Consider the following 22330-nt stretch of genomic DNA (forward strand, 5'->3'; position numbering starts at 1 on the left):
ATACTTCATGCTTAATACATGAAATCAGAAGAGCCTATGGTGAGGTAAAAATCCTCGAAACCTTTACCCATTAAGGGCCTGTCAACACGAAGACGTGTTTTCCTGTAACTGCACAACTTTTGTAAGATTATGGCCGACCATCCACACCCAGCCAGCGTTATCGGAGCCTGAAAACAGTATTTTTTGTAACCAGGTCCCATAGTGGGAAAACGCTGTGGTCCTTGTCGTCTGGACGCCGAGACCGCATACTTTGTTAAACAATGCCGTCATCTCCCACATCCGACCTCTACACCCCGCAGCGTCACATGACTTTACTGAACTGTACTCATTTTACAGTAGTTCAAGTTTTAAACTTTATACTACGGCTTTGAAGGCCCAACATTAATCCACACAACAACACTGCTGCTGTGAGAGGAGGGAGACGGACCCATAGACTGTTAAATTAACAGTAGACACATTCTTGTGAATGAATTAGGCCAACCATATATTTCTCCCTTTTCACTGATGGTCTGAATAAGTGACTAAATTGGTTGCTAGTAGCTTTTTATAAATAAAGTTGCCAATCAGGTCGCAAAAAGTAGCAAGACAGTGGCCGCCTGTGAGTGCTTTGGGAGAGGAAGGGGCTCACAGCAGCATGCTGCTCATTGAGGACAGTAACTACAGAGTGATTCGTGTATCAGAGTCCAAAACACCACAAAAGTCTCCAATAACACCAGAAACAGTCGCTAGATTTCTCTCTAGGATGGAGGAGGATTTGGGAAGTCGCCAGATTTGGCAAGAAACTTGCCAGTGTTTGTATCATGATTATAAATAACAACAGCTTCTCCATGTTGGTGTATTTCTGTGGCAGTTACAGCGCCACATCAGGGCCTGGCATGTATATTACAGGGTTCTTAGCCAGTTTCACTGGTTTCGTTTGGACACAGATATTTCTTGAGCCGAGTCTGTGTGGACGCAAAACTTTTTAAGAACAACGGAGAAAAAAAAAGGTCGTTTTTCGATCGTGTGGACGTACCCTAAGCCTTGCCTTGCCTCCTGGCTAACATTAAGACAAGGAAGAAAGACAGGAGGTAAAAAAGTAGTAACATAAATGTTTCTTTGTACCCAATCTGTATTTAAATCTCGCTGTGAATTATGTTACATGCTATGATCTCATCCTTGGGTTGCGTGACCTCTTGTGATTCATGCCCCCTATAGAGGGGCCTCACTAGAGCAGAGGGTGGAATGGCAGGGGTACCTTTTTCTGGTTTCAGTCTTATCTGATGTAGCAAAGGACAAAGGAAGGGAAATCTGCTCTTTTCTGAAATCTCTTGAAGGAGCTAAGCCTATGTGAAACTATTTTCACCAAGGAGATCGGGTTTTCCAACAAGATCAGAACTGGTCAGTCTCACAACATAGCTAAGCTATAGCCTGCTGGTTGAACTTTCCTGGGACATGGAAAAGGCTAAATCACAAATGTTGGCATCAATTGGCAGCTCAATATATTTAAAATATTTAGGGTACATTTAAACATGTTTAATTTTTGCAATTTTATTGGACACCACACATTTCTGATTAGCAGGTTTTACTAACTAATTTGTGTTCATCAGAGCCCATTCCTGAAGTTATGTATTCAAACCCTGAAATGCACTTTTTTTCCAAATGGAAGAGCCACATGAAAAAAAGAGGAATAATACACCTTTCATTCCAAAGCTAGGTAGTGCCTTTAAAGGTGGAACTCTGTATAATTATTTTTTGTCTGTGGATTGGCCAGCAAACTATTTGGAACAGAACGTCGCTCAATTCAGAAAGTTCTCTTAGGAAAAATACACGTTTTTTTCTTTGTTAAACCTTTTCACGTCCAGATGCTTTCATCTTCTGCAGAACCGTCTGCTTTCTTTCAGAATCAATCTTCCTTTCTGAAAATTTGATATTTTAGCTGACCCGGGTGTCAGTATGTGCATTGGTGAGCCATGCATGCAAAACTTGAAATGGTTTAAAGAGACATAACTGAGCAAGCATGCCAAATCAAATGACTGGTATATAATTAAAAACACATTACTAATTAATCAATTTCAACTTCAAACCCTAAACATCATGGTGGCATCCATACACCACAGAACATGCCCATGTTCATTAAGCTCGACAATTAATTACAGCCAAAGGGATGAGAAAAATAAATAATCTGAAACTGCCTTTCTCAGCAGAGATCCCATCGTGCCATGTAAGAAACTTTGAATGTTGAAATCTGAGTTGTCATTTTCTGTTGGCAGACTTCAGAGGAAAAAAAAACACTATCGTAAATTGGCCAAATAAGGGTAAATATTAAATCAGCTGTAAACACACTTGCTATTGGTATTAATAAGACAGGTAATTGTTAACATCAAAATGCATAAAAAGAAAAAGCTAAGCAGAATTTATATGAGTTATAATTCATTTGTTTGTCTTATGAAGCTTCATATATTTTTCTCTTTTACTGTCTGAGACACAAATCACACGAAAACATATGGTCTGGGTTTCTATGGTCACCAATGGGTCCTGGAGACTGGGTTGCTATGGTGACTGGAGGTTTTTAATGAGATTCCCTGGCAGGGTGTTAGGTGGGTAACGAGAGTGTTCCATCAGGTCCCTACTGACAGCAGGTAACCATTTCTGCTGTGTGCGTGTGGTCACAGCTTTATGTAGTGTGAATCAACCACATAACAGGATTAAAGTACCTCAAATCTTAACAACCTTAGTCACAGTTTTTCACTTATCTAGTGTCTCCCACATTTCCGTTTACATTGTCATTCACACTGCCTACAGTGTTGCTCTGACTGACATCTCTTTCCCTCGGAGGTACTTCAGTGTTACAGTGGCCACAAGGGGACCCTTCCAATGTGTGCCCTTAGGCCTATAAGCTAAACAAGCACCCACTGCTAAACACAAAACACAGCTTCACCCCCCACATAAAAAAACATTAAGTCAAAGATGAAAAAATTAGGTAAAAAAAAAATCTAATAATCTTTAATATCATAATCACGCTTTTTTCAGTCACCAGTAGATGATGAGAGTGTGATAGATCACATATCAGATTCAATGAGAAGGTTGTAATGATTTTATAATTAATTGTAACATAAATAATTTCAAATTTAAATTTTAGTCAAATATTTTTGCTTTTGCTATTTTTTATAAAGTCAGACTGGCCCAATAAAACTAATGTCTGCTTGTGTGTTTTTTATGCAGGGAAGTTCTGTTTCGTACCGGCCTGCATTTATGATGCCTTAACAGAACTAACCCATTCACCCAATACTCACTCCTTTGTGATAAGTCCTCTTGGTCCAGTGGGTGTGGCCAATTTTGAGTCTAAACCATGGGTGTCCAAGATGTGTCTTGCGGCTGGACTCAGACGTAAGCTGGACGAGGACGAAAGAGAGTAAGGAATCATTTTACAGTATTTCAAGTTATAAACTTTATACTTCGGCTTTTAAGGCCCAACATTAATCCACACAACAACAGTGCTGCTGTGAGAGAAGAGAGAGGACCCATAGACTGTTAAATTAACTGTACTCTGAGACACATTCATGTGAATGAATTAGGCCAACCATATACTTCTCCCTTTTCCCCGATGGTCTGAATAAGTGACTAAATTGGTTGCTAGTAGCTTTTTATAAATAAAGTTGCCAATCAGGTCGCAAAAAGTAGCGAGACAGTGCCCGCCTGTGGGTGCTTTGGGAGAGGAAGGGGCTCACAGCAGCACGCTGCTCATTGAGGACAGTAACTACAGAGGGATTCGTGCATCAGAGTCCAAAACACCGCAAAAGTCTCCAGTAACACCAGAAACAGTCACTAGATTTCTCTCTAGGATGGAGGAGGATTTGGGAAGTCGCCGGATTTGGCGTATCATGTTTGTATCATGATTATAAATAACAACAGCTTCTCCATGTTGGTGTGTTTCTGTGGCAGTTACAGCGCCACATCCAGGCCTGGCATGTATATTACAGGGTTCTTAGCCGGTTTCACTGGTGTGGACACATGTTTCTTGAGCCTAATCTGTGCGGACGTATACGGTTTTAGTTATACAAAAATATCAAATCCTATTTTAAGTCATCTGATCTAATCTATAAGTCCTAGACAGAGGAGTAGGTACCCAATAACTTAAAGCATTTCATTCTAGCTTTAGTATATCATTGCACTGACCCTGTATTCGTACAAAAATGGCAAATTACCTATTACTTAACTCACATACCATGTTTTTCTCATTTTTTACCTGACCTTAAATATAGCCCATTCCTGTATCTGTCGTCTGATGATCATGCTTGCTGCACAACATTATCACCTTTCATCTTTTGCCCCTCTCAAGCTGATGTAGCCATGGTACAAATCTAAAAATGTGGATGTGGCTCAGTGTGAAATGTTTGCATAACAAATAAGGCCTGTTTGTTCTGTGCCAGCTCTGTTGTTTTCCAAAAGATTATTATTGTGTAAACAGGGGCGGGGTAGGATCTCACACATCTTGGAATGTGAACAATCATCTTATATAGCGTGTTGGATGGTGGTAGATCTGGTAAGACTTGAAATCAGCATGGTTCTATACTGACCAAAAAGGGTTAAGTATCTCACTTCATATCTTATTTTATGTATCGTTATCCTTGTTATCTACCTATTCCAGACTTTTATTGTTCCACCATAGATCTCCTTGACACAAAGCCTGTGACATGATGGTGGTTCATTGAAAATATAAATAAGACAAAGCTTACATCATAAAACATGAGAATAGAGTGTTTGAAATACGGTCAGCTCTTGACCTATTCAAACTAGCATGGTCTTATGCTAACATTGCACTAGTTACTAGTATTAGCTAATTTGCAAAGCAGATGTTTGAACAACACTATATCAATGAGCTGACTAATACTGTTGGTGCTTTAACAACAAGCTTGACATATAAACAAAAACAGGCTTACTCAGAGGTAAAATGATACAGCATACAATTCAAAATCCTGTTTATATGTCCACAACCACTGCTGCCCAGATGATGTTACCTTCCATTATGGCTGCATTAGGTTGAAGACCTGAGCGTACAGACCTTTATTAACAGTAGAGGTAGGGCTTGGGGATAATTAGATATGACCATTTATTGTCTTTCAATGGTATCGTGTCGAGATGAAATCACACAGCCTAATGAGATTTTGTGATACACAATTACATTATCTAAATTGATAATAACAAGCACATGCTAACTCAAATGAGAAAATACTCAATTTGTTTCATTTGTTAGGTTTTAATTACCACAGGAGTATGCTAAAATTACCATGTGGTTATTACGACTATTTATGTCGTGAGTTAGAGAAGAACAGGCTTTATCGTGATACAGTAAGGGTTGGGTATCATTTGTTTTTGTTTGGACGGTCAACGACATTAAAGAACCACGGTTCTGTACCCTGTAACGTCCATTTCAGAGCACCAGAGAGCAGCACAGGCGTTTAAGTGGCATCGAAATGAGGCACCGAAATCTGCGCTGTCATTCGGCCTGGTAGATACCAATACCGTTAGGAACCATTGCCATATAGGCACAGTGTTTCAGAACCCAACCCTAGATATGGTATATATTTATCAGGTTATGAAATGATTTATATTGGATAGAAGATTATGGCCACATGTCCAGCCCTATGTAGAGGTTTTATCCATTGGATTCATCTATACAGTGTGTGATATCAGCAGCTAAAAAGAAGGCGAAGAAGGCGACACTCACGGTCCTGACGTGGCTGGTTTTGATGGAATAGCTGGAGATGTAGCAGCAGGAGGCACAACTGGGGCAACGGCTACATCTGTAGCAGGTGCAGCTGCAGCTGGAGCTGCAGCACCTGGAGGGGGGATCTCAACCTGCTTCCAGTCCTGCCCTTCCTCCACCATGAGGGCAATGAGAGTGCCCAGCCGCACATTGCGACTTCCCTCCTCCAGCTGTAAAAAAGGGTAAGGGAGAAAAAACACTGGTTCTTCAGTCACTTCAATTGCAATATAGTTTACTAGAATGAAGGGAAACGTCTCATGTGTTTTTGAAGCAAAGAACAATAAATTATGATGAAGGGAAAGTAATAAATTAAGTTAATCAGGAACCCAGTCGTCATTGAAAAGATAAACATTTGGACAGCCATTAATAGGGGAAAAAAAATCCCACTGCTTTCTCATTTGTATCAGTTTCTACTGTTCAGTTTTCACACTTGTGATCTTGACAAATCGAACAAAAATCCAGCAGTGCTGGAATATTCTCTGATTGCAATGTATATGTTTTCATGCTGTTCAAATCTGTCATCTATTGATTCACTATCTTGTTGTGTAGTCCACAAATCCACTGCAAGCCTTATTCTACTCTTCACAAGCTGTGCAAGGTGTTGTTCCTCAGTCAATATTGATTACTTTAAAAGAAAGGCATGTCACAATACACAGGGTTGGGCAGCAGCACTTCATCTCTTTTCAAAAGGTATCCACTTAGTGAGTGGCCTCTTGAAGGTGCTCAATACAAGGATAAACAGAGTAGAAAGAAGGGAAAAAATGGAGGACTCAGACCTTTACTATGCTGTTTTATTCAATCATAACAACACTGATCAAAAAAAAAAGTTATAATTTCAAAATAAAATGGTACAGATGGAGAGCTTCATTAGTAAATCCACAGTTATCAACATCATCATCAACATATAGCACCCCAACCCCCTCCCTCTATCAGGCTTGAAAAATCAAAAGCAGCACTCCATTAACCATACCCCCCTAACTGGAAAGAACAGTAGAACATATCAACACCTGCGCTCACTAGTAGAAAGAGCTGTGCTTCCATGCTTATTCTGGTCCATACTAGTTCACTGTAGACCTAATTGTTGAAAAGATGCAAATCAACTTGCAGTTGAGCAGGTAAGTCGGTAAGTCAGTATCACTGCAATGCAATAATACTGTTGTATAGGGCTAAAGAGATTAAATATTCACCTAGTCAATTTAATATATAACAAAAGAAGAATTACTTTCACAGGCATCTGAGGCTTAAACTTGTTTGCCCCATTGGACTTTGCTGTAAAGTAAAGCTTTGCTGTAAAGCTCATATTAACAAACTGAGTGTTGGGGTTGAGCAAAAAGTTATAATAACCTATGAGATACAATATATTGGCCAACACAAAAAGATTACGCCCCAGGTTGTAAAACATATTAATGACAACACTTTCAGAAAAAGTATACACCTTAAACAATAGGTCTGATGTGTGATTAACACATAACTGCTATGGGAGGTGATGGATGAGGGTAAGCTCAGGCCTCTCAGGGAAATCCAGACTCCAGTAAATTTCCACAGAGATCCCTCTCTTAAGTCGCAAAGGGATTTTTCCACAGAGACTAGCGATCCCATATACATACTTCCCACAGTAGCTGTGGCATCATGACGCAAGCAATGCTACGATATGTGATCTGTTGATGTGACATCCATTGATATATATATATGTGTGTACCTGAAGAGGAAAAAATACCCCTAAAGAGAGGGGATCCATATTATACTACATTTATTTAGTAGGAAGTGCTTACGCACATCAGCATGTGCAAAAAAAAACAGAACAGTTCAAACGTACAGAGAATAGAGAATAGTCATAAGTCGATTCAACATAAGTATGCTACCAGTTTATCAAAAGAATTAAATAGGTTTATACCTAAAAATCTTGTTTGTAAAATCCGTAGGGAAATACATTTGGTATTGAATTTGGGAACGCAAGGCTGTTTTTCAGCTGACTATCATTGACTTGACTTTATCATTAGCTCCACATCCCCAACTCTCGGGCTTCATACTCTATCTGTGGTGGTTAACCCTGAGGGAAATGTTGTCAAATAGTTCACCTTCGCTACCCCTATTGCACTATAGATCAGTGTAAATTTAGACAGTCCGATCAGACAATAAGGAAATGTAATTTGTAAGGCCGATCCTGTTGTAGATCCTTCAGCATGACAGTTAGTGTTACTAATGTGTAGTTGAGCAATGTCTGAAAACAGTTGCTGAGAAGTGCAATAACAGTTGCTGCATGGCAAGTTGATCTTTTGCAGAAGTGGAAGTTTTATAACACACACACACACACACACACACACACACACACACACACACACACACACACACACACACACACACACACACACACACACACACACACACACACACACACACACACACACACACACACACACACACACACACACACACACACACACACACACACACACACACACACACACACACACACACACACACACACACACACACACACACACACACACACACACACACACACACACACACACACACACACACACACACACACACACACACTGTTACCATAGCACTACGGTGGATTATCACATGTGCTATTAACCGTATGTATGCTGTGTGGTTGTATAAACAGATGCTAAGGACAATGTAGTGGTGTGGGGCTCAACACTGCCATCAAATGGTTATAGGACTTCATGAAACACATGGGAAGTATAAATTATGCTCACACCTTAGCTCTTGTAATGGTTCAAATACCCACTGGCAATGCTGATTTCACTTTATGCTCAAAGAGGTGCCACTGAAAAACCTACAGGTAAATTCCTATTTTCACAAGAAACAGTTCATCTTCACAACCCAGAGCATGAAATGCCTCTAAAACGTCACTTCTGAGTAAAATAATTAGTTAACATGTGATCTCTGATCTCCATGTCCTGTTCTCACAGCCATCCTCCTTTCTGTGGCGCTTCACAAGAATTGGCCCATGACTGTGAAGAAAGACAGTTTGCTAGCCTGATCCACTCTTTAGTCTTTCCTTTTGCAGCATCTTCACTGTGAAAAGTCCAACAGATCGCAAACAGGGCTCTTAAGGGACCCCTCAAGGAGCCCATCAGCCAGGCTAATGATATTACAAAGTCAGACTAGACCATTTATGAGGTTTAACCTACTTATCTCCAAATTGCCGTTATCATACTGCCATACAAGCCCCCCTGAGAGTCTTAACAGCTTGGTTATAATAAGCTTGGCATGCACAATTATCAACATTCGTTTTAACTTTAATTAAGATGAGACTTAGACTTCTCTTCATTGATCCCTTTGGGATGACTCCCGCAAGGAAATTGATTATTGGCTGATGTAGCTATTCCATGAAATGTGATTATTCCATTAAGTTTGTTGTTATAGGGGCATCAGATCATGGTCAAACAGTATACAGTGGAAATAATAAAAAAAATGGGGCTAAGACATGATCAATCTGATTGTTTCATGTCCCAGTAAGTTATTTTTGTAGAAAAGAAGATGGATTTAGTGTCCGCTAGCCCAATGTAATCTCACAAATACAAAACCACAATTCAAGTTGTAACTCACAAGTAAATGCATTCCTTACGAGCATCATATAACCACAACATTCTGAGTTTTAACTGTCAAGGAACCTTTATCGCAGGTCATTTCCCTTTATCTATTCCATATTTTCCATTAATCCCCACTCTCTGTTTTCTCTATAACATGTCACTTCAATCCCAACCACTTCCCCTAATATACTGCTGGCCTTTCTTCAAGGAAAATATAAACTGTGAAATAATTAAATTCAGGCTTTTTGCCAACAGCCTCAAGGCTATTTTCTCTCATTCGGAATTTCTGGATCAGACAAAAGACATGAAATTTTCACCCATTTCGACCAAAGTATGGTGGAGGGTTAGAAAGTGACTTATGCTCACAATTGATTTAGAGGACACGTAGCAGTTGGTGTTTAAATTGACTGCTTATATGACAGTGTGTGGAGGAAGAGAGGAGGGGAAAGGGAATGATGAATGGGAAACTGAAAGGTCTGTCTGTTGGATATCTTCATATTTTTTTTCTTTCTATACACATTCATCTTTCTATCAGTCCTTTCTGCCATTGAATTCATTCTATCAAATCACCAAATCATCCACAATCAACTACGACCTGGTGTATCCATCAATAACTTCCTGGATCCGTATTTCTGGACTCAATTTAAAGCTCTGTAGCATTCATCTTTATATACATGGAACACAGAGGACCTATGAGCATCTATAGTATGCATCTGCAAACACATGCGTGTTATTTCCTAGAGCCTATGATTGATTGTACCCTGGGCTGATTTTTAGATTGAAGCCCTCAGGTCAGGGTAGAGCAAAGCAGTAAAAGTGTGATGAGATACAGTAATCTTTGTTCACGGTGCTGTTGCTCCTACCCCCAACATCCACATCCTAATATGAGCAGAATCTATCCCCTGTTCTTTCACCCCCGAGAGCCATGCTTGGAAATTGGTAGAGGGCCATAGCAGTACTTGACCCCCATAAATAACCCCTGTGGAAGTTCCATGTCTACTGCAGCCTGTCCAGGCATTTGACCACAGGCAGGTAATTATGGTAGCCTCTAAATTAGAAACCAACTGAGTGTCCGGCAAGCCCCAATTACACTTCAAATATATAATACACTCTGACCCAGACGAAGTGGATGCCACATAATTGCCCATGCTATCTGAGGGTACACACAACTCTGAAATATTGCCACAAGCTGCTGTTTTCCTTATTAACTATACACATATTCTCTATCAGAGAGAGAGAGAGCGAGAGAGAGAGAGAGCACTAGGGGACGTATCTAATGCAGACCATCTTTCTCTGCCAAAGCCCCTACCCCCAATTCTTGGATGGTTGCTATGGAAACTACCTCCTCTCCACAGTGGCAAAGACAAGGATGGAGTAAGGGAATGTGAAGGAATGGATGCAAGTGAAATGAAAAGCAGGAGATAAAAAGAGATATAATCCCAGAAATTTTTTTAATAATAATAATTGACACTCATCCCTCCGGTAATTGATTAATTAATTTAGCCATTTCTATGTTTGTGCATGTTCATGAACAATGCATCTGTGATGTGCATTCACTGGTGTAGACTGGCTGTCTATTTGTTCTTATCACCTAATTAAACCCTGCTCCACCTGCGCGTCACCTGAATTTGAGCATGTCCAACATGACATGGCTAGCGAACATGTGTTATTAGATAAGGATAAGATCTCTGTGACATGGAGCAAATACTTATGCTTTTTGTGCATGCACATGAGAAAACACAGCAATACCTTACTGCCTTAACTAAGTTTTAGTTTTTTTTAAAAAAAGGGAAGCTAAAAACAAGTTACTTCAATTTTGCTTAAACTACTAGGAAATCACCCCTTTCCCTCCCACTTCACATACTGTAAAAACAAAAAAGCAAAACAAGATAAAACATCTTTATCTTTCTGTCCAGGGGGGACGCACATGTGGCTCAGTACTGATTAAAGAAAATGGATGGCTCCGTCTTTGGCAGCCTACTGAAAAATTCAAACGACAAAAGCAAGGGGGGGGGGGGCTGGAAGGAGAGAAACGTTTGTCACTGAAGACACCTCGTCAAAGCTTTGCTGTCACTGTGAAGGGTGAGCAGATTTAACAAGCTAGCCAATTAGCACAGGCAACGAGGGAACCCTGAAACATTTACACATATAACAAGACTATATTCTTTGTCTAGTTATAGGTGTTTTCCTTATGTTTCCTTTTAAATGTCTGACATTGGCTATACTGACTTGCAATGCCCTGTGTGGGTATGCTATAGTTGGTACGTCACAACTTGTAAACCATCGCTGTTTAATACACAAAATCCAGCAAAGAAACTTACACCACACACTAACTGTTTCATTAATTGTTCAAGGTGCGCTCCTTCAATTGCCCTAAGGGGAATTTCTTCGATGTGTCTAGCTATCTCGATGCGTGCGGCTCCTAACTGGTCGACCTTGGGGATGCTAGAATGTAATCACCGAACTAGTTTCAACCTGGCACAAGCAGTGGCGGTGGGCAGGGCTCGATGCCAGATCCAGAATTTCTTAATGAGGGAGAAAGAGTAGATGTACTTCTAAAACATTTTGTTTATTATTTCCAAAATGAAAAGTAAAAAAAAAAAACATTACATTACAGACATATTTTGAAATGTGTCTTGAGGAGGACTTTCAAAACTCCTCCAACCCACCACTTTTAGAATAAAGTATACTTATATTCCCATATCTAATCATCACCTGAAGAGGTTTATGTGCGATTTTGCTCACTCACCAATATCTTTGCCATTATACCATCATCATTAGATTCCAGGGTAACAACAGCCTTGTCGGTCTCAATCTCACAAATGGCATCACCGGCTGCTACTGCCTCACCTGTAAAAGTAAAGAAACACATTCAAGAATTCCAACATATTTTTAAACATTTATTTGGCATTTTACGCGACCTAATTCCCAAAACAATATTTTCATTAGCAAGGGTTTCTGACCTTAAGTTAATGTGCAAATTACTTATTTTATCTGTGAATGGAAATGCATGAATCACAACCATCAGACTCATGTTAACTGGGGCTTCACGCATGCACATGTAAAGGAATTTCACTGAAGGGAACCAAGAGGTTATGCGAGAAAATATCTGCTTGAGCTTTGGCCTACATATCAAATAAAGAGCCTAACCAATAATTCATGGAAAAGATTGTGAGATATGGAAACGTGGCATGTTTAAAAAGAAGGCAAAATCTTTGTCTATCCTGAGAATCCTAGTAGAATCCCACTGGTCCAACCCCACGAGAGAGCTGGTATATATTAGCATCTGCTTAGCAATGAAAGACGATAGCAATTAGGAGTCACTGGTTCAGATCTTCCATGTATCAATTTTGTTACATCCAGTTTAGTGCAACAACACAAATGGGGCTTCCAATGTAAGAGACAACTGGACTTTACTATTTCCTTGGACAAAGAGCGGGGAAGAAAGAATACTGTCAGTTGTACAACTCATTTGTACAGAAGATGCTTGTTAGAAGTTTCATGTTGAAGATGAAGAATGTTTTGGTTACATTGTAGTGGAAAGGAAAAAGGGGGAACGGGATGGGTCAATGGGGATGGGTGAGGGGGGAAGGTTGAAAGAGCAGAAGGAGTATTGACGCTGGAAGCCCCTGAGAGCAAGCAGTAGTGGAGTCAAAATTGGATTTGTACGAGGCTTTAACAACGTATGACCCCAGGGGTTAGGTGTGATGTGCAACATTAAAGATTAAAAAGGCGACCTCAAGCTTTTTCAACTCTGCTCTACCAGAAAGGCAATGGACATAACAGCAAAAAGAGATTTTCAGACGTTAACATAAAGTCCATAACCTGCTCATTAGGGCTGGGCTCAAAATATTGATATGGCAATACGTTGTGAGGTAGTCCTTGCTGATACTGTAAGTGTATCAATGCAGATGCTACTGTATTGATACAGCAACAAATGCTGTGACTTGAAAGAAACATTACCTATGGTGCAGTGCACAATAAAGCAAATGGTTGGCAGCCAAGGCCAAACCACATTACACGAGCCATGCATGTCCAAATTTAAAACAAACATTCATTAAAGCATGTTAGATTTATACATATTATAATAGTTTAATGTGCCGCATAATCAGATTAGAAATAGAACATTTTATTTTACTTTTAAAATCTGTGGGCCTGGATGTTAAGTGTTTTAAGTCATGTGATTGCTGTCGCAGCGACAAACTGTGTGTTCCTGAGCCCATGCAGTGATGTCACAATGATGTGACTACACAATGGTGTCTGTTTTTAATGCAGCACTGTCTGAGGGCCCCAAAATCACCAGCATCCAATATTGGTTTTCAGCCTTGTTCTATGTGTAGAGAGATTTCTTCAGATTCTCTGAATCTTTTTGATGATATAATATTATGTACTGTCGATGATGAAATGCCCAAAGCCATTGTAATTTTACGTTGAAAAACATTATTCTTAACTAAGTTAATTTATTCATTCATTCATTCAATGTTATTTACAGTGCCAAATCATAACAAAAGTTATCTCAGGACACTTTACAGGGTAGGTATAGACCACACTCTATGACTTATTTATGATTTACATAGACCCAACAATTCCCCTGTAGAGTAGTTAAATTGCTGCACTTTTTGCCAGCGCAGTTTTTCACAGAGTGGTGAACCCCATCTTTGCTTAAGAAAGACTCTTTCTGGGATGCTCTTTTTATAGCCAATCACCTGTTGCCAGTTAACCTACTTAATTGTGAGATGTTTCACCAGGTTCAGCATTTCACAGCCTTTTCAGTCTTTTTCCTTTGTGGTTTTTTGAAATGTGTTGCTGGCATCAAAGTCAAAATGGGCATATCATTTTCAAAAACAATGAGATGTCTCATATCAACATATGTTGTCTTTGTGCTATTTTCAATTAAATATGGGGTTCCACTGTTTTGAAAAATGTGATTGTATTGCTATACCAAGCCTTTGTTCAAATAAGATTCCATTGGAGAAAAATCAACACATTACCATCATATAAAAGAAGTTGGCTTTTTGTAAGCCCTCTTTAAACCTTATGATAAATTTAGGTATAGAAAATTAGCATCCTGGTTGTGTTTAGTTTTGGTGAGATTTTATCTTTCCCTTTCTTACTTACGCAGACATGTACAAATCTCACCCCAAGTCAGGGAAGCACATGGCAACACAGCAGAGCGGCCAATCGGAATTCAGTATGCTTCCTCCTGATAACCGAGTGTAGCTGAGGAGCTTGGCTGAGCAGAGTTGCTAAGCTGTGATGAATAGCGACTGCTGTGTTTCCTCGAGCCAATTAGCCACCAAAGGCCCTCAGGTGCTTCCTGTGCTCTGCCGTACTGATGTCATTGAGTAAATGATTGCTTCAACTGTTGATGCATCATTGTGGAAAAAAAAAAGCTCAGTTTTTTGATATGATGAGCACAGATGCAGAGAGTGTTACTGTGAGAATGACATTTCAACTAACCTGCTATATCTAAGCTCCTAAAAGAGTAGCTTGAGCAGGTAAGTGAGAATAAGCCAAGTAGAAAAGTGTGATAAAGAGAGCTGGGACATGAGATGTTGTGGCATGCATTTCTTTTACCTTCCTTCTTCAGCCATTTCACTATGTTTCCCTCCTCCATGGTGGGGGAGAGTGCTGGCATTTGCACTTTGACTGGGCTGACACCTGCAGGATAGAAAGAGAATAATACAGTTTACAATTTATCAGAGGTGATTAGGCTTAAAATGACAGCAGTAATATTTCCATAAATCATGTCCAGAACCTTCCTACAACCTGGTCTCTCAGCATCAGCTCAGCTATGTAAATGTCAAAGTAAATCAAGTAACACTCCCAGAAGTAGCAGGGTTTGGCTGATGCTTCAGGGGTTTTTAACATGTTCAACTCCACAGCAGGGCACGCAAAGAGACAGTTTCCACTACGCCAGAAGAACGTTAGCAGGTCACATATGTAACTGTGATCCTCATTGACACTACACCAAAGGCACTTGTACTCTTACAGGCCTTTGAGCGACCATCAAAGCCTCCCACCATAACCATCTGTGGTAACTCAGAAGGCCAGAGTTCAACTGGCTCACAGCACTGTGATGGACACTGGGTCTCCAGGCTGCCAGAGGCTACTTTACTACAACTAGCCCACAGTGCTTAAGATAAAAGAACAGTCAGGTGTATTGTCTAGTTAGACATTTGTCTAGTGTATTCTATATTCTCACTAAACTGTTGACATAATGCAAATATTTATGATGTAGCCTATAGAAAGAGAAAGTGATACAATGGACAGGAGACAGAATAAATAAATAGATGAGGCAGAGGAAAAGAAAGATATAAAAGGGGTTTGAGAATATTATTATTTTTAGCTTGTGTTATCGTATGTGACCCAAATCATTCAAATCGAACCCATAAGACCATGCCCTTGAAATATGATATGAAGCACAGGTTTCTTAAATATTCATAACTAAATAAAATCACTGGAATTTGCAAAAAAATCATAAGCAATGTGGAACTATCTTCATAGGTCTTCCAGTTTTACAACGCATGGGATTATCAATCAAATTCAATAAATGAAGAATCTTGAAATGTGGTCCTCTAAACAGCAGTTCCCCCCATGTTTAGCCGTCAGGATATTTATTATAAGTGTTATATGGAACATAAACCTTTTTTTAATTTAAGCTCTGTGAAATCAAAGACAAATAAAATTCACTCAAAGTGTGTCAAAAAAGGCAAAAATTTAAAGCCCCCCCCTTCAAATAAGGCATTTTTAGAGGCCGTGCAGGATTTGCTGGCTTTAATGTCAATAAACCTTACTTTCCGTAAACATGTTGGGGTCTCATGCTGCGTGCTGCTGCCATCTGCTGGATGTTTGGCAATGACACAAAATTTGAATGTGTATTAGCCTATATGGGAAACGGACACCAGTATATTCCAATACTATCAATATTTTTTTACTTATTAATTCAGTAAATTTACATTATCCTTCAGTATCTGAAAACTAAGAATACCAGTAATTGTTAAACATCTGTCATATATTGAGTCAAATGGCAGTTGGAATGTATATTCATACTTAATATGAATCAGTCTTCTATCTGTGTGTGTGTGTTTGTGTGTGTGTGTGTGTGTGTGTGTGTGTGTGTGTGTGTGTGTGTGTGTGTGTGTGTGTGTGTGTGTGTGTGTGTGTGTGTGTGTGACACGTTTGTCACAGAAGTGTACTGCTTTCACAAGAAATAGATTATTTTCCAGGAGACATTCTGACATGTCAAAGCCAGACAATCACAGGTACAATCAATAATATTAATGGTTGCATTCCATTTGGATGCCGTGAACCCTACAACGGTGCATTCTTGCTTACTGGCACAGTTTGGAATGGAGCCATCATTAACTAATGTAATAAGTTTTAGTGCTTTGCCTGTTATGACATGTCAAACTGTCCGCAGTAAAAAAATCAACTGAAATTATGAGCAGCATGTTATCAGTCCAATAGCCATAACTAGCCACAATTTAAAGAAAACCTAAATGTTTTCCCCCACATTATACTTTAGTTTCTTGCAACAACCAATTATTTCTGCTCTGAACCTTTTCCCTGTGCCTACTACAGGGGGTGAATTCTGGCTACCTGCCAAGCACTAAGACTTTCCAGACTGGTCCTAAACTGCTTAACACAACATTACTACTGATCATTTTGTGCTCTCAGACATTTTCTGTAGCTGTCTATTACTTCCAAACCCTGATTTTGGCCAATCACCTTTACATCATTCACATACTAAATTTAATAGAGTAGTAAAACACATCCTGGTGTAAGTTAACGAGACTACAGAAAACAACAACAGGTGGGATGTCTAAATGATCTGTCTTGAAACACATACACATCATCCATTTCAATTATGTGTCATATTACTAACCATGCCCAGTATAGTCTCGTTATTATTCAAGATTAGATTATAGCCTAATGGTCTGACCATTGGATTCAATTGACCTTTTTTAACAGAGGACATTTTGAAATAGTAGGGAAAACCCAGGTGTATATAATAAAATTGTTATGAATAATGGCTGACTTGTATTTATCTAAATTAGTTTTACGTTGCTGCTGTTATAGGCCTAGATCTTTTTCAACACAGATATTTTGGCACAGGTGAGATGGCTCAGTTCCATTAAGTATCACAGTAAATTATTCCAAAGAGCCAGCATACACCTTAGTAGGAGGCACCCTAAGATTGATGCCATCATTAATGCTATCGGTTATGACTTACAGTGACATTTGAATTTAAGAAATTATGATGTCCTACTATGACAACTCCAAATGTATGCTGTTAAAAAAGGCTTTTCTGTTTTGGGACCTATATCTCATTTATTTTCTAAATGAATTGCATTTGACTGTGCAATAAAGGAACTGGCCCAACTCCATAACAGGTGGTTCAGGAACCCCAGGGTGTTCTCAGAGTTACTGCAAGGGGTCCACCAAATTGTTTGATAACCTTTCCAACCTTTTTCCACCTCAAAACTATGTCTGGAAATTTTAACAAACATGAGTGCAGCGTATTATTCGAAAATACCTTTGTGAAAAAATAAATAAATACATTTACACAACCTTGATGATAGGCTTACTAGCAAGCCACCAATGCAGCCATGCAAACATGCACAAATGAGCTGAAGGATTCATGTGACTTCCAAATTTGTGTGTAACATTAACATATGATGTATCAATATATGAATATGTTAATAATGATCATTGTTATATATTTGAATTATGTGCACCATAAAAGCTGTGTGTGTAGGCTTTAGGCCACCCTAGCTGTTAGGACCATTAATATGCAACTCAATTTAATACACTGATATGTTGTAGTAGAGGGTAACTGCTTCGTCTCTCTTTCAAAGGTCCTTGGCCTAAAAAACGCAGAAGACCCCTGAGTTAGAAACCACAATAGAATTAAATCCTCTTTTGCCACCAGACTGACAGGAGCTATTGAGAAAGAGCAGATAGGTGACAAAAGGGAGACCCAGGCATCGGTAAGTAACACTGGTTGCAGCAACTTCTAAAGCGTTTCATAAAATGTTATTGTAGCACAACAGACAACGTTGTTGCTGTTTGGGGACAGTTCACACCCATTGTAATTTGACTTCGAGGAGTTTAAATGACACCCAAAACAAAACCTCTCAAACAGTCACCACTGAGCTCAGTCCAGGTAAGTAACACTATTATGGACACTGACTCCATTACTAGTGTTAGCGTTTACTAACATTTACGTATTTACGTAATCTGAGGCCAAAATGAAATCCTCATTATTCAGGCAGGAATACGACATACCAGTACGGCCATTCAACAACACTTTTGTAAATGATCGTGTCATGAAAAACGACAGCCTAAACTATACGATTAATGGAAGCAGCAAGCGATGGTAGGGAATGTCAGCGGCACATAAAAGGGCAACAGCTCTCTTCTGTCAACACTCACCGAGGATCCATGGTGACCGAAAGAAATGTCTAACATGCTCCTGCCATGGATGTGTAGCCCACAAACATTTATTAAAATTAGATAATCTAAGGCCAAATAAAATCCCTTGACGACCCAGACGCAAGGAGGCAGCCATGTTGTCGTCCTCCGTCGGTAAGACGTGTCCAAAAAAGTGCCTGATGGTAAAACAACGGGGAGCGAGGGCAGTGATAGTATGATGGTAAAATTAGAATTAATATTGTGAGACTTATCAGATCCAGATGAAATATGTCCTGTGATTCGTCAACTGTCTTATTTGCACAAAACAACGTATTATTCACGTATTTAGATATAAATGAGCAGGCTAAAATAAGTCATTGTTTTGGGTCCTTCGAGGTCCTTTACGTTATTGTTGTTCTGTTGCGTTCAAAGTTAGTCGAAATCCAGAGTACTCACTTATCTACCGCCCTCTGACGGGGAGCATTTCAAATGCTCCTGTAAAAAATAGTTCTGTGTTAAAAACTTATGAATTAAAATACATTTGGGAGGGGAGTAATGCTCACAATTAAACTAGTTAGCTATTGTATTTTTTTTAATTGAAAGTATTTAATAGACTACATCTTATGGATAGACTGTTACTGTTACATCTGTTAGGTCACATCGAGAATACAGTTTGTAATATGAAAGACCCTTTAATGCATAGTCCATACTTAAATGTCATATTAAGCATTCATATGTGCTTATTCTTGTGTAATAGGCATGGATTGCTTTTATTATTGGTTGTTAGAACCACACAAGACTTATTTCTAACCTATTTTGTTGTTGTTTCATTGCTGGAATGAGGTTAATATGCAGGTCAAGATGTGACATTACTGTGATGTTATGATGTTGATGAACCAACACAACCCCATGTGTTTAAACCTTTTTTTAATAAAAGAGGCATATCAGAGTCAAAATTAACTTTATTTTCAAATGTTACCTATATGCAGGAAATAAAAAGAATATCTCAGACCACAGTGTTAAAATAAACAACTGTTGAATATGAATATACTACAAAGACAAGAAATGTAATGTTCAAACTAATAAACTTTAGTGTTTTTTGTTTTTTTACATATTCACTCATTTTGAATTTGGCGACTGCAACACGTTCTGAGAAAGCTGGGAAAGGGGCATTCCACTCTTTAACAACATTTCCTTTTAATAACACTCAATAAGCCTTTGGGAACTGAGGACACTACCTGTTGTTGTAGGTGAAATTATTTCCCATTCTAGTACCTGCAGTCTTTTACTATAAGGCCACGCTGCTGTAACAGCACACTTCTCCACTTTGGGTGAGTCCATCTCAGATGATCTCGGGCCCAGAGAAGCCGAAGCGTTTCTGGGTGTTGCTGGTGTATTGCTTTCGCTTTGAATTGCACAGTTTTAACTTGCACTTGTAGATGTAGTGATGCACTGTGTTAACTGGCAATCGTTTTCTGAAGTGTTCCTGTGCCCATGTGTTAATATTCCTTTACAGAATTATGTTGTTTTTTAATGCAGCGCCACCTGAGGGAACGAAGGTCACGAGCATGTTGGTTTTCGGCCCTTGCTGCCTAAGTGCAGAGATTTCTCCACATTCTCTGAATCTTTTGATGATATTATGGACTGTAGATGACGAAGTGTACATTGAGAAACGTTGTTCTTCGAATGTTGGACAATATGCTAACGCAGTTGTTTACAAAGTGGTGAACCTCACCCCATCCTTGCTTGTGAAGGACTCCAGCCCCCCTGCGACCCTGATAGGTACAGACGGTTGAAGATGGATGGATGGATGGACCTATGGACCAGGTTTTTTGAGCATTCCTCAACTTTCCAGATCTTTTGTTGTCCTTGTCCCAGCTTGTTTGGAACATGTTGCAGGTATCAAATTCAAAATGAGTGAATATTTGCAAAAAAACACTGGTAAAGTTTATCATTTTGAACATCAATTGAATATAGATACATTCAATTGAATATAGGTTGAAAAGGATTTGCACATCATTTCATTTTATTTTTATTTACGTTTTGTAATAGGATAGAGATACAAATACTAAAAGTCTACTAGTTAACCAGTTAAACTGTTATAATAATAGTGCAAATAGGGATGAAATGATGTGCAATTAATATGCCATCCACAATTATCAATTAGCAGTAGTTGACAACCTTTATAGCCTTTATATGGTTTCTTCTGTGAAGTGTGCGCAAACAAGGAAATGACTGGTGTGTTAAAGGTGAAAGGTGTGTGAGGAAACAAACATTGACGGAAAGTCTAAAAGTCTGATCAGGAAATCATAACAAGACATTTTTGCAATGAATACTTCCTTGGGTTTTGTCCCATCAAAAATGCAAAAAAAGTAAATGCTGTGAACTACACTACAACTGTTTGTCAGCCCAGTGACAGGGCTGTTTTTTTGCCCTCTCCACTAAAAAAAAAGAAGTAAAGCTGCATCAGTGTCACAGTTCTAATCCATCAGATTCACAGTTTGGGCTAAATGCCTCACAGGTCCATTTGAGTGAGAAGACCAAATGATAAGAGGGCCTGATAAGCTAGGGCTGTGTATCTGCTGAGAGAATACAATAGCCCCACTGAGCAGGCATGGGACACAGACGGAAAATCCCAGCTGGCTGTCTTTAGGCCCATGCTCAGCCTATCTTTCATCACGCCCCTGTTCTTCCTCCAGCATTTATCTGATTGAATTAATGCACTCCCTTTTAAATAATAAAATATATAATAAAATAATCTTCTGACAATTAGAGATAAAGGTACTTGTGGGCAGATATTGCATATTGTTTTTGGTTTAACAAAGGCAGCCATTGTTTCATTTGTGCAGCCTAGCATGACTCACAGTGAAGAAAGCAAATAGATTTTACCTGTACATATTCTGTTGTCATCCTTCAAGACGGTTGTCTGTGCTATCCTTTGCGTAATACTTGTGAAACCAAACCACTTGTCACTTAAGTGACTCACATGGATTAAATATCTCTTATCAGCTGCATTTTTTGGTGTTTTTGTTCCTTCCCAGATCTATTACAACTGGTTTGGGCACATGTTTGCCTTCGAGCCATCTGTGCCTGGCATGAGTGCCCCATAACCAAGTGTTGTAAATACCTGTCACACTGGTTTAACGGTACTTTCCCAAATGAAACATTGTCTTGTCTGATGAACAGTTGATTCCCAAGAAGCATCAGGAGTCAAAACTCCTCACATGAGCTATTTTTGCTTATTGAAGGCTGCTGATTTTTGAATCTGATGTGAGTGATCATAGATCTTCACATACTGAGAGTATGTAAAGTCTGGGTTTGCATTCACAGGGCAGTGGTCTGTTAGGAAAATCTAGCTCCTTTCTCTTTGTGCTGCAGGGGTTAGATTAGTCTAGACAATTTGCCTAACTGTTTACTTATCTTCATTCAGCCGCATGAAGCTTGTCCTTATATCACAGCTCACGGCAGCATCCACATTATTCAGAAGGGCTAGTCTGTGCCTCTGGTGATTAGATGTTCACCTCTTTATATTAATGTTCATGTATAATGCATGGAGTCTTAATGGTATGGTAGACAAATACAATAAAGCATTTGA

General features: G+C 39.2%; 1 protein-coding gene across 1 annotated transcript in view; it reads right to left on the reverse strand.

Moving 5' to 3' along the window:
• The window catches only part of pdhx (pyruvate dehydrogenase complex component X), a 32606-nt gene extending 13707 nt beyond the window's left edge, over positions 1-18899 (reverse strand). Inside the window, exons 1-5 of the mRNA XM_083917199.1 lie at positions 18757-18899; positions 14896-14979; positions 12068-12168; positions 5711-5919; positions 3276-3374 (exon numbers count right to left, since the gene is read on the reverse strand). Coding sequence (XP_083773325.1) covers positions 3276-3374; positions 5711-5919; positions 12068-12168; positions 14896-14979; positions 18757-18892 — 629 coding nt within the window. The 5' untranslated portion in view covers positions 18893-18899. The remainder of the gene's footprint in view (positions 1-3275; positions 3375-5710; positions 5920-12067; positions 12169-14895; positions 14980-18756) is intronic.
• Between the last annotated feature and the right edge of the window lie 3431 nt (positions 18900-22330).

This window comes from Echiichthys vipera (genome assembly GCF_963691815.1).
Source record: "Echiichthys vipera genome assembly, chromosome: 7".
NCBI classification, from domain to species: Eukaryota; Metazoa; Chordata; class Actinopteri; order Perciformes; family Trachinidae; genus Echiichthys; species Echiichthys vipera.